General features: G+C 39.9%; 1 protein-coding gene across 1 annotated transcript in view; it reads left to right on the top strand.

Annotated features, from left to right (window-relative positions):
* Positions 1–10,102, top strand: part of LOC136029907 (serine-rich adhesin for platelets-like) — a 64,664-nt gene extending 54,562 nt beyond the window's left edge. Inside the window, exon 7 of the mRNA XM_065708409.1 lies at positions 9,750–10,102. Within this exon, the coding sequence (XP_065564481.1) occupies positions 9,750–9,894 (145 nt within the window). The 3' untranslated portion in view covers positions 9,895–10,102. The remainder of the gene's footprint in view (positions 1–9,749) is intronic.
* Positions 10,103–12,913: the final 2,811 nt, after the last annotated feature.

Here is a 12,913-nt window from a genome sequence, read left to right on the forward strand (position 1 = left end):
GCTATACAAAAATAGTCTTTAAAACCTAAATTTTGGGGCAGATATATAGATAATTTTTTAGTTATTTGGAATTATGGGAAACCGCAAATTGAAGGTTTTATGGAACATTTAAATAATTTGGGAGAGGAATTAGTTTTTACATTTAAAAATGAAATAGAGAATATGTTACTGTCTTTGCAAATTTGGATCCATAGAAATAATAATGAACTAGCTGCTTCAATTTACCGTTAAACGACTAACAACAACCATTATTTGCCTTAAAATTTCATTAAGTTTCATTAAGATCCGATTACCCATTCATAAGATAAATATGCGTCAATTTTCCCGATTTTCTCTCCATCCAGCTCCCAAGATGGTCAAATCGGGGAAGCGACTGTTCTCAAGTCAATTTGTGGAGGTCCCTGACACACCTGCCAATTTTCATCGTTCCGGCACGTGAAGAAGCACCAAACTTGCCAAAGCCCTAGAAATCCCCCAACTCCCCCAAAGAGATCGGATCCATTCCGGTTATGTCAATCACGGATCTAGAATTTGTGTTTATTCTTCCCATCAAGTTTCATCCTGATCCCTCTATTCTAAGTGTTTTCCAGGATTACCTGGTTTTCAAGATTTCTGTGTTCCTCCTCCACCCCCAGTGCCTCTGCATCCAATCTGAATTAAAAATGAAGCATCTGAGACATGAGATCCTTCTATACATTAAGTTTCATCCCATTCGTAAGATAAACACATCGCATTTTTCACGATTTCCCATCCCTCCTGCCCCCCCCTCTAAGATTTTCAAATCGGGGAAACGATTGTTATAAAGTCAATTTGTGCAGGTTTCTCTTCTTTGAGAAAATATGTGTCTGACTTTTGAAAATTCCCACCCACCTGCCTCTGAATCTTGGTAGATTCTCACTTCATATGTCTCTAACTGTAAAGAGAATTCACTTCATCTCTCTGAGACTTTGTTAAAAACCCTGTCCACCCGTTACAGGCTCTAGTACACTATATCTGAGCCTGGTGGTAGTGCGCCCGTGTCTGAAAATTCCTTTTCTTGTATCTCTGACTATTTAATAAACGTTCTAAAGGATGGATTTGCTAGCATACCCTAAAAATGTTGGAAAAATTTGGAACAGATTTTGAACTTTTTTCTCTTCTTTGGGAGCATCCCAAATTGAAGTGTCACTATTTCTCTTCTTTGGGAAAATTCGTAACAGAATCTTTGGAAAAACTTAGAAAAGAAGTTGAACTTTTTTCTCTTCTTTAAAAAAATTCAGAATGGAAGTGTAACTTTTTTTCTCTTCTTTGACAAAATATTATGTGTCTGACATTTGAAAAACTCTCACCCACCTGCCTCTGAGTCTTAACCAATTCCCACTTCATATGTCTCTAACTCTAAAGAGAATCCAGTTCATCTCTCTCAGACTACGGTAAAAACCTTATCCACCTATGTCAGGGTCTATTGCACCAACCTGTGAGCCTTATAGTAGTGTGTGTGTGTCTGAAAACCACCTAAATTAACCAAACATACCATGGGGGGACACTAAGTGAATCCCTAATTAACCTATCTAATTAACCTAATTAACCTTGAAATTGCCACTAATTAAAAGACTACGTACACGCTTATTGAATCCCAAACGAATCTAGCTTAAAGTCGGTTAACAAAATGTAACTTAGGTAAAAAAATATGTCAGCTGCAGATACACTGGAGGAACTGCAGATTGGCTGTATGTAGCATGGGTGTGGCAGGTTGGCTTTTGATATCCGGTGTAGTTGAAGGCTAAAATGTTAGGACCACTGGTTTGATATGGTTACCCTTAGCAAAAAATAAACTTTGTAGAACTCGAAAAAAGTTTGTTTTTACCATAGAATACACTTAATTCTAAGCCAACTTAAAAGACCGCTTGCAAGCTTATTGAATCCCAAACGAATCTTGCCTAAGACCAGTTAACATAATGTACCTAGGTAAAAAAAAATATGTTGGCTGCAGATAACCGATTGGCACTGAAAGTTGCCTGTACGTATCCTGGATGTGGGAGGTAGGGTGCTCATACCCGGTGTTGTTTTAGGTTGAAATGTTAGGACCACTGGTTTGATATGATTACCCTTAGCTATTATTATCCTTGGCAGTAAACGGAACTTGGTAGAACTTGCTACTCCGAGTCACATCCCTTACAGAATTAAGGAAACTTCTCAAAGGTTATCTTACCTGAAAAAAACATTTGTCAGTGCTATATTTCTCTAAAATTCGTTTATGTTTTTTTTTTCCAAAACCGGCACATATGCCAAATGCGTAAAACTTTTAGACAAATTCATTCGAGGGATGAAAAATGGTAATGGAATCCTATCTCTTTTTTAATTAGTTTTACAGAAATAAAACTCAATGTTTCAATTCCGAATAACCCTGCTGAAATGCTATGACTACTGGTTTAATATGATTATCCTTAGCAGAAAACAAAACTTGGTAGAACTCAAATTTTTTTTATTTCCACCATAAAATATAGTTTATTTTAAACAGATCTTATGCACAAATGGGTTAATCCATTTTTATAGTTTTTTCCCCAAATCCAATACATATGGTAGAGAAATTAAAATTTTTGACAAATTCAATTCTGAGGGATGAAAAAATAAAAACAAGTGGATAAGAATTGGATATTTAAAATCTTTACATCAGGAGCTTTCAACTGATATTTCATATGATTATGTTAAAAAATCTCATTAAATAAAATTATTTCAATCAAAATCATTGTTTTATTTCAACTGGTCTAAAATTTCGGTTTTAATCTATTGTTTTCCATTAATTGTTTAACATTGTTTTAACAAAATAACTAAAGAAGTGTTGTACCTGTCAAAATCATTGTTTTATTACGAGTTTATATTTATTTTCTATATTTTATTTATATTTAACTTTATTTTAGTTTATTAAATAAAGAAAAATTGCTATTGATTTAGGTCAAGATTCTATTCATTTGATCCTTTGCATAATTATTGCGATTATCAATCTAACATAAATTAATTTAAATGAACATGCAAAGGATCATATACATAGAACCTTGACCTAAATCAAAACCAATTTTTTTCTTTATCCAATAGGAGCTGACTGCTAGGGTCCGGGGTCCTGACATTTCCCTATTTGTGACCCCTGAAGGTCGATCATTCCTCCATTGTGTAACAAACACCTGCATCTTTTAGAAAATACTCCCTATTACGTAAGAAGGCACTGCACCCTAACGAAAATTAAAAAATAAGTGTCCGGATCGGGATTCGAAGGGGTATTGGCTTCTCAGATTCAAAGGGCTCCCACTACCAAAAACACCCACCAGAACAGACCAGGCCCAGAAGAATTACCCATTAGTCAGGCACCAATTGGAAATGGTTTCTGGGGCTCCCGGTGAAATTGGATGCTAGGGCCTTCCGCTAGAATTAGTTGCTAGGGGTCCTGTGGAATTACTTGATAGGGCCCCGTCGGAATTATATGCTAGGACTCCCCGTTGGAATAGTTTTCTAGGGCCCTGGTGAAACTTTGAAGAACACGCTAAGCTGATGTTTGCAGGGCCACTTTCAGGCAAAACAGAAAAAGTATGAAAAGCTGTGACCTCATCACGCCAAAGCCCACCATGAAACCCACCAATAAGCACCTCACAAGCTATTGTGGAGCACGGATTCCAGTAAGAGGAGTCTGTGAACTATCCTGTAGGTACAAAGACAACGTGAGCAGCACGCAGCAGTTCTATGTAGTCGAGACCTCATCCTCCCCAATCATTGGCTACCGTTCTAGCCTCAACCTGGACCTGATCAAGCTAGTCCTAAACATAGACGTAGCAACCTCCCAAGTACCGCACCTGAAGGAAAAGTACAAAGAAGTATTCAGAGGAATTGGGAAGCTGGACGGAGAATGCAACATACACCTAAAGGATAACGTTACGCCAACCGTCTACCCAGCCCGACGAGTCCCCGCCGCTATGCAGGATAAGCTCAAGACAGAGCTCAGTCGCCTAGAAAGCCTAGGTATCATAGAAAAAGTAGTGACCCCGACCGAATGGGTTAACTCAATGGTAATGGTAGAAAAGAAGGACGGCTCCATAAGACTGTGCATAGATCCAGTTGATCTAAATAAGTCCATCAAGCGACCGCACTACCCGATTCCCACTCTGGACGATGTCACCTCGAAGCTACACGGAGCCAAAGTATTCACCAAACTTGATGCCCGATCCGGTTACTGGTCCATTCTGCTGTCTGACGACTCTTCTTATCTCATGACATTCAGCACGATCTATGGGAGATACCGTTTCAAGCGAATGCCCTTCGGAATCATCTCAGCCCAAGATGAATTTCAGCAGCGAATGGAAGACGCTTTCGAAGGCCTAGAAGGATTCGAAATCATCATTGACGACATGATCGTGTATGGCAACACCCAAGAAGAACACGACGAACGTCTAGCAGCAATATTGGAACGCGCCCTTGTCAAGGGCATCCGATTCAACGAAGAGAAGTGCGAGTTCTCAGTATCCAGAGTAAAGTACTTCGGACACGTCATAAGCTCCGAAGGAATGCAGCCAGACCCCGATAAGATCCGTGCCATAAACAACATGCCAAGCCCATCATGCCGAGAAGAACTCCAAACACTTCTTGGGATGATCAATTACTTAGCCAAGTACATTCCAAGTCTCTCAACAAAGAACAAAAACTCCGTGACCTGACTAAAGCAGACCCGTTCATCTGGGAAGAGGAACACACGCAGATCCTAGAAGACTTGAAGAGCTCCATAGTATCCAACACCCCGTTCTTCAACCACAAGAGTAACAACGTGGAACTCATAGTTGACGCCTCTAGCCACGGACTTGGTGCACACCTGGTCTCGGAGGGGAAAGTCACAGCTTATGCATCGAGATCGCTCAGCAAAACAGAGCAGAAATATTCCCAGCTAGAAAAAGAGCTGTACGCCATCGTATTTGGCTGCAAACATTTCCACCATTATCTCTATGGCCGGCATGTCGAAGTTACTACTGACCACCGCCCACTCGAAACGGTGGTGGCAAACCCTATCCACAAGGCCCCACCCCGAGTACAGAGATTAATGCTCCAGCTCCAGCCTTATGACCTTAGCCTGAAGTTCCGACCGGGCTCAGAAATTCCTGTAGCCGATGCTCTATCCCGCCTACACCTGGGCGATGCAGATCCAACACTGGAAGAAAGTCTAGATGTCTACGTACACCAAGTTGTACGAAACCTACCTGCCAGTGACCAGAAGCTCGAAGAGATCCGGGTGGAAACAACAAAGGATTCAGAACTGAGTACCCTGATCAAAACGGTCCAAGCGGGGTGACCGAGTGCAAGAAAAGACTGCCCAACCAACATCCTAGCATACTGGAACTTGCAGCATGAACTCTCCTTCGAAAAAGGCATCCTACTCAAAGGAGAAAGGCTGATCATCCCCAAGAATATGCAGGCAGCTACACTGCAGCAGTTACACGCAGCCCATCTCGGAATCGAGAAAACGAAACAACGAGCCAGAATGCTGGTATATTGGCCAGGACTCAACGCAGACGTCGAGCGGTACATAACGAAGTGCCAAACATGCGCCAACAACATGCCAAGCAATTCAAAGGAACCGATGATAAACCACAACATCGAGACGCTGCCGTGGCAAAAGGTTGCGACCGATCTCTTCGAATGGAAAAGCGCCAGTTTCTTGGTAACCGTCGACTACCACAGCCGTTTTTTCGAAATCGACAAGCTTCCGACGACCTCATCCAGTGCAGTCATCACGAAACTCAAGGCCCATTTCGCCCGACACGGCATACCGTCTCAGCTAATGTCAGACAACGGACCTCAGTTCACATCGAGAGAATTCACCGATTTTGCCAAGACGTGGGGAATCTCACTAACCACGTCCAGCCCAGGATACCCAAAATCCAACGGACTGATCGAGAAGGCGGTACAAATCTCAAAAAACATCATGACGAAAGCGACAGAAAACGGAGAAGACCCCTTCCTGGGTATACTAGAGTATAGGAATACACCAGTCGACGGGTTCGTGTCCCCAGCCCAGCTCCTAATGTCGCGTCAGCTAAGATCCATCCTGCCGTGCACCGCACAACACCTCAAGAAGAAAGTCATTCCGACCACACAGTTTACCCGACGAAGAACTGAAATGCAGAAACGCCAAAAGCTGTATCATGACAAATCAGCTAGATCACTGAAACAACTCACCCCTGGAGACGCAGTTTACGTACAGAAGACACCCGACGGACCATGGAGTCAGGCTGTTGTGCTATCCCATGCAGGACAGCCACGATCCTACCGGGTGCGTACCAACGAAGGTTCCGTGCTAAGGAGAAACCGTAAACATCTCACAGCCCGTCCACATCAAAGCCAGCAAGGTTTGAGCCGTGTCAGTGAGACAAGCGATGAAGCAGCACCACCAACAACAGAAACGGCTATTGAGTCACCACCCTCAGCTTCACAGCCAGACCTGTTCATGTCCCCATTGCCACTGCGGGACGGTCAGCAGGCCAGCCCGAGCCCCAACGAGACGGCCACCGTATCTCAGCCCCAGGGTACCAGCGAAACACCATTGCAGCTACGCACGCGTTATGGTCGAATAGTAAGAGGACCCCTGAAGCTAAACCTGTAAAAAAAAAGAGTGAAGCGAAAAGAAGTATGAAAAGCTGCGGCCTTAACGCGGCCAAGGACTCAGTGAAGTGAACCAAGCCAAGACTTTAGTGGACCACTCTTGAAGTTAAAGTGTTTTGGAAGTTTAGTATGTTGCTTTTTTATTATGAGAAGGAAGATGTAGTATTTTTATATTATGTTGTATGGAAGTTTCATGTTATGTTTTTTTTGTAGGTAGCCTGGGTCAATAAACCTATTCAATAGACAACATTACAGCATGGGTGTGGCAGGTTGGCTTTTGATATCCGGTGTAGTTGAAGGCTAAAATGTTAGGACCACTGGTTTGATATGGTTACCCTTAGCAAAAAATAAACTTTGTAGAACTCGAAAAAAGTTTGTTTTTACCATAGAATACACTTAATTCTAAGCCAACTTAAAAGACCGCTTGCAAGCTTATTGAATCCCAAACGAATCTTGCCTAAGACCAGTTAATATAATGTACCTAGGTAAAAAAAAATATGTTGGCTGCAGATAACCGATTGGCACTGAAAGTTGCCTGTACGTATCCTGGATGTGGGAGGTAGGGTGCTCATACCCGGTGTTGTTTTAGGTTGAAATGTTAGGACCACTGGTTTGATATGATTACCCTTAGCTATTATTATCCTTGGCAGTAAACGGAACTTGGTAGAACTTGCTACTCCGAGTCACATCCCTTACAGAATTAAGGAAACTTCTCAAAGGTTATCTTACCTGAAAAAAACATTTGTCAGTGCTATATTTCTCTAAAATTCGTTTATGTTTTTTTTTTCCAAAACCGGCACATATGCCAAATGCGTAAAACTTTTAGACAAATTCATTCGAGGGATGAAAAATGGTAATGGAATCCTATCTCTTTTTTAATTAGTTTTACAGAAATAAAACTCAATGTTTCAATTCCGAATAACCCTGCTGAAATGCTATGACTACTGGTTTAATATGATTATCCTTAGCAGAAAACAAAACTTGGTAGAACTCAAATTTTTTTTATTTCCACCATAAAATATAGTTTATTTTAAACAGATCTTATGCACAAATGGGTTAATCCATTTTTATAGTTTTTTCCCCAAATCCAATACATATGGTAGAGAAATTAAAATTTTTGACAAATTCAATTCTGAGGGATGAAAAAATAAAAACAAGTGGATAAGAATTGGATATTTAAAATCTTTACATCAGGAACTTTCAACTGATATTTCATATGATTATGTTAAAAAATCTCATTAAATAAAATTATTTCAATCAAAATCATTGTTTTATTTCAACTGGTCTAAAATTTCGGTTTTAATCTATTGTTTTCCATTAATTGTTTAACATTGTTTTAACAAAATAACTAAAGAAGTGTTGTACCTGTCAAAATCATTGTTTTATTACGAGTTTATATTTATTTTCTATATTTTATTTATATTTAACTTTATTTTAGTTTATTAAATAAAGAAAAATTGCTATTGATTTAGGTCAAGATTCTATTCATTTGATCCTTTGCATAATTATTGCGATTATCAATCTAACATAAATTAATTTAAATGAACATGCAAAGGATCATATACATAGAACCTTGACCTAAATCAAAACCAATTTTTTTCTTTATCCAATAGGAGCTGACTGCTAGGGTCCGGGGTCCTGACATTTCCCTATTTGTGACCCCTGAAGGTCGATCATTCCTCCATTGTGTAACAAACACCTGCATCTTTTAGAAAATACTCCCTATTACGTAAGAAGGCACTGCACCCTAACGAAAATTAAAAAAATAAGTGTCCGGATCGGGATTCGAAGGGGTATTGGCTTCTCAGATTCAAAGGGCTCCCACTACCAAAAACACCCACCAGAACAGACCAGACCCAGAAGAATTACCCATTAGTCAGGCACCAATTGGAAATGGTTTCTGGGGCTCCCGGTGAAATTGGATGCTAGGGCCTTCCGCTAGAATTAGTTGCTAGGGGTCCTGTGGAATTACTTGATAGGGCCCCGTCGGAATTATATGCCAGGACTCCCCGTTGGAATAGTTTTCTAGGGCCCTGGTGAAATTTCTTGCCAGGGCCCCGCTGGAATTTGATACTAGTGCCCCCGTGGGAAGCAATTGCTAGGGTCCGGTGTCTTGAAGTTCTCTAGTGGTGGCCACTGACGGTCAAACTTTCCACTATTATGTAACAAGCACCTGCATCCTGATGAAATCCCCTATTGCATAAAAAATACCTGCATCTCTTAGAAATACACCCTATTACGTAACAAGCATCTGCATCTTGAAGAAAATTAAGAAAAAGATGTCTGGGTCGGGGTTCGAAGGGGTACTGACTTGTTGGATCCATAGGGTTCTTGACTTGTCGGATCCACTGCTGAAAACACCACCAAAACAGGCCCATCCCAGAAGAATTACCCATTATTCAGATTCCATTATAAAGGCTGTATCTTTTACTAGGCTGTAATTCCCTCGGGGTATGCCAGTCCTCAAGTCGGAATTGATTTACCCCAAAGTTACCAGTATTTTGGTTATCCCGAAAGGGTCGAGGTGGCCCTTTTCAGGGGCTGTTACCCACAAATCTGGATCTTGCATACGGACGCAATTTTCCTTCTATAGAGCATCATCTTGAGATTGTGCTTTCTATCACCATGCAATTTAACCCATGTTTGGGAGAAGTTTTGTAACTCACAGGACGTGTCTTCGCGCCAATGGGCTCTGCTGAGCGAACTTCCGAGGGGTCTTCTCTATCCTCTGCCCGTATTTACCGCCAGTGGGTGATGGTACCCCTGTTTCTATTATAGACCCCATTTACAAAGTCCCCCTTGGTCCGTGCCTCCTATGGAGGCATCCTATATATCTGTAAGGCGATCCCCTATAGCAAAAGATTGGTAAAAACCACCATTTGTGTCAAGGGCCTAAGTCGTTCTATTTTCCGAAATATGGTTTCACTAGCTTTACAAATGTTGCCGTTAGCCTTAGTTAGCAGTGACCGCGCTCGTATCCAGAGCTTGTCTACTTCTGATATGTAACTTTCTACTGTAGAAAAATCTGTATTGCTTTCTAACTCATTAAAAAAGTACAGGATACTTTGGGTACAATTTGTTAAAGAAATAACTTCTTTTTAATGCCGGTTTTTTAACTTACATATTTTTAGTCTTTTTCCTTACTGGAGCTCATATGGCTGTGAAGTAGTTGAAAGTACGACTGAGTATACCCAATGCAAATGTAATCACCCGGGAACATTTGCTGCCATTGGAGAGAACCAAAATTATTTGGTAAGGATTTTTCTACTTTGCTGAAAGACATGTATTTTTAGTTATTTTTGCTGCAATTAAGAAAGAGGAAGATAGAAAGAAAGAAAGAGAAATAAACAGATAGAGAAAGGGAAAGATAGGGGGAGAGAGGGGTGAATTTTGGTATCTTTACTGTCGTAACACTGACAGAAGCCTGTATGACAAGTATAAATGGTTGCATTTGTTTTTTAAAAATATATTCCAAATTACAGCCTGCTAATAGAAACATTTAACAAATAGTTTTCATTCTACACAAACATACTCTTTTTAACATTATTTTTGGATTTTTTTTTTTTTTCGAATACCTGCATTCCTGCACTGAAATCATCATTTTTCGGAAGGTTGACTTAATTTTCGTACATCCTCTGAGAATGATTTTAAACTTCATGTTTCTTTGCAAGTTCCTATTCAAATTGTTCCAAAACCAAACATAACTTTTGCTGGTGATTTTGCAGCAGGAAACCTCAAACAACTTTTATTTCCTGTTTACAGGAAATAAATTCCTGTTTACAGGAAAACAGGAATTCCTTCGGGTAGGACACACAGGAAGTGATTCGGAAGATCGGCTAAATTCATATACATGAAACGTGAACTTACGAATAACAGATCAATTACGGATAAATCCCTTTATTAGACAGTGAAAAAAAAATGACAAAAACTTTGAAAGTTTTGATCACATTACCGAACAAACCATCTTTTTACCGAACAAAATTATTGTATACTAGCTGTTGGGGTGGCTTGGGGTGGAGCTTCGCGCCACCTTTTTAGCTGAAAGCAAGGAGCGACATTAAAACTTAAAACGAACAGAAATTACTCCATATATGAAATGAGCTGTCCACTCCGCAATCCCCCGCTCTTTACGCTAAAGCTTTTAATGGTTTTAAAAAGTAGAATTGTGGCAAAGAGTCAAACTTTAGCGTAAAGAGCGAGGCATTGCGGAGTGGACAGCTCATTTCATATACGGAGTAATTTCTGTTCGTTTTAAGTTTTAATGTCACTCCTCACTTTCAGCTAAAAAAATTAGTTTTTTTTATTTAATTTCTGAACGTTTTTGAATTAATGCATGTTTAGTTTTGGCTCTCTGCACATAAATTATTAAAATGAAATTTGTATATTATTTCTTTTTTTGGCTAAATGCCTTTCTCTTAGTTTTGATCAGACGATTTTGAGAAATAAGGGGTGGAGAAGGAGGCCTAGTTGCCCTCCAATTTTTCGGTTACTTAAAAAGGCAACTAGAACTTTTAATTTTTAACGAACGTTTTTATTAGTCAAAAATATACGTAACTTAAGAATTAACTTACGTAACAAACTTTCATAACCTTATATTTTTATTATGTATACGAGGGGGTTTGTACCCTTGTTAATACCTCGCTCTTTTCACTAAATCGTAAGTTTTGTCCCAATTCTTTAAGAATGACCCCTGAATCAGAAGGCCGTAGAATAAATAGTTGAAATTACTAAAAATACTTTAGCATAAAGAGCAAGATATTTATCTCCTCCTAAATACCTCGCTCTTTATGCTGAAGTATTTTTAGAACCCCTCATATGCGTAATAATCTCTGTTCGTTTTAAGTTTCAATGCTACTTCTTCCTTTCATTTGAAAAAACGTTTTCATATTTATTTTTCATTGTTTTCTTATAGTAATGCTAGAGAATCCTGCGCCCTTGTCATTGAATTTTTCTTCCCCCATGACAGATTCCTCCAAGGAAAGATCTTCCAACATAGCCCCCTCTCCTCAGCCCCACCCCAAACAAAATAAAATCCCCCTGAAAACGTCTGTACACTTCCCAATAATCATTACTATATGTAAACACTGGTCAAAGTTTGTAACTTGCAGCCCCTCCCCCAGGGATTGTGGGGGAGTAAGTCATCCCCAAAGACATAGTTATTATTGTTTTTGACTATGCTGAACAAAATGGCTATCTAAAAATTTTGATTCGTTGACTTTGGGAAAAAATGAGCGTGGGAGGGGGCCTAGATGCCCTCCAATTTTTTTGGTCACTTAAAAAGGGCAATAGAACTTTTCATTTCCGTTAGAATGATCCCTCTTGCGACATTCTAGGACCACTTGGTCGATACGATCACCCCTGGGAAAAAAAAAACGAAAAAACAAATAAACACGCACCCGTGATTTGTCTTCTGGCAAAAAATACAAAATTCCACATTTTTGTAGATAGGAGCTTGCAACTTCTACAGCAGGGTTCTCTGATACGCTGAATCTGATGGTGTCATTTTCGTTGAGATCCTAAGACTTTTAGGGGGTGTTTCCCCCTATTTTCCTAAATAAGGCAAATTTTCTCAGGCTCGTAACTTTTGATAGGTAAGACAAAACTTGATGAAACTTATATGTTTAAAATCAGCATTAAAATGCGATTCTTTTGATTTAGCTATTGATATCAAAATTCAATTTTTTAGAGTTTTGGTTACTATGGAGCCGGGTCGCTCCTTACTACAGTTCGTTACCACGAACTGTTTGATGTATAGATGTCCCGGTGTCCCGGTCGTTATTTGTGTCCCGATGTCCCGGTGTTTAATTTCGTCAGTCGACAAACATGACGTCAGTTGACACAGAAACATGGCGTCACTCGACAGACACACAGACAACTTATTTTTATATATATACTAGCTGTTGGGGTGGCGCTTCGCGCCACCCCAACACCTAGTTGGTGGGGCGCTTTGCGCCCCCCAAGCCCCCCGCGCGCGTAAGTCGTTACGCGCCATATTAGTTACGCACCATTGTAGTTGTGTCCCTGTGTCCCACCTGTGAATATAGATAGATTTATATATGTGTTTCAAACTACGTAAAAATTGCGAATATACAACATTCTTGGCTTTCCCACTACTGGGAGCTTTCCGTTTCCAATCGCCAGCAATTGATCTGAAAATGTTTGACCAGAGTCATCGTTTTGCAATCGGACACGCATATTTGTAGTTAATTTTAATATTTTTATGTGTGCCCATAAATTAGAATTTTTCAGGCAAGCATTCATTTCGTCTGCAGGAGTTAAACTACGTAAAAATTGC

The sequence above is a fragment of the Artemia franciscana genome, chromosome 8, assembly GCF_032884065.1.
Source record: "Artemia franciscana chromosome 8, ASM3288406v1, whole genome shotgun sequence".
Taxonomy (NCBI): Eukaryota; Metazoa; Arthropoda; class Branchiopoda; order Anostraca; family Artemiidae; genus Artemia; species Artemia franciscana.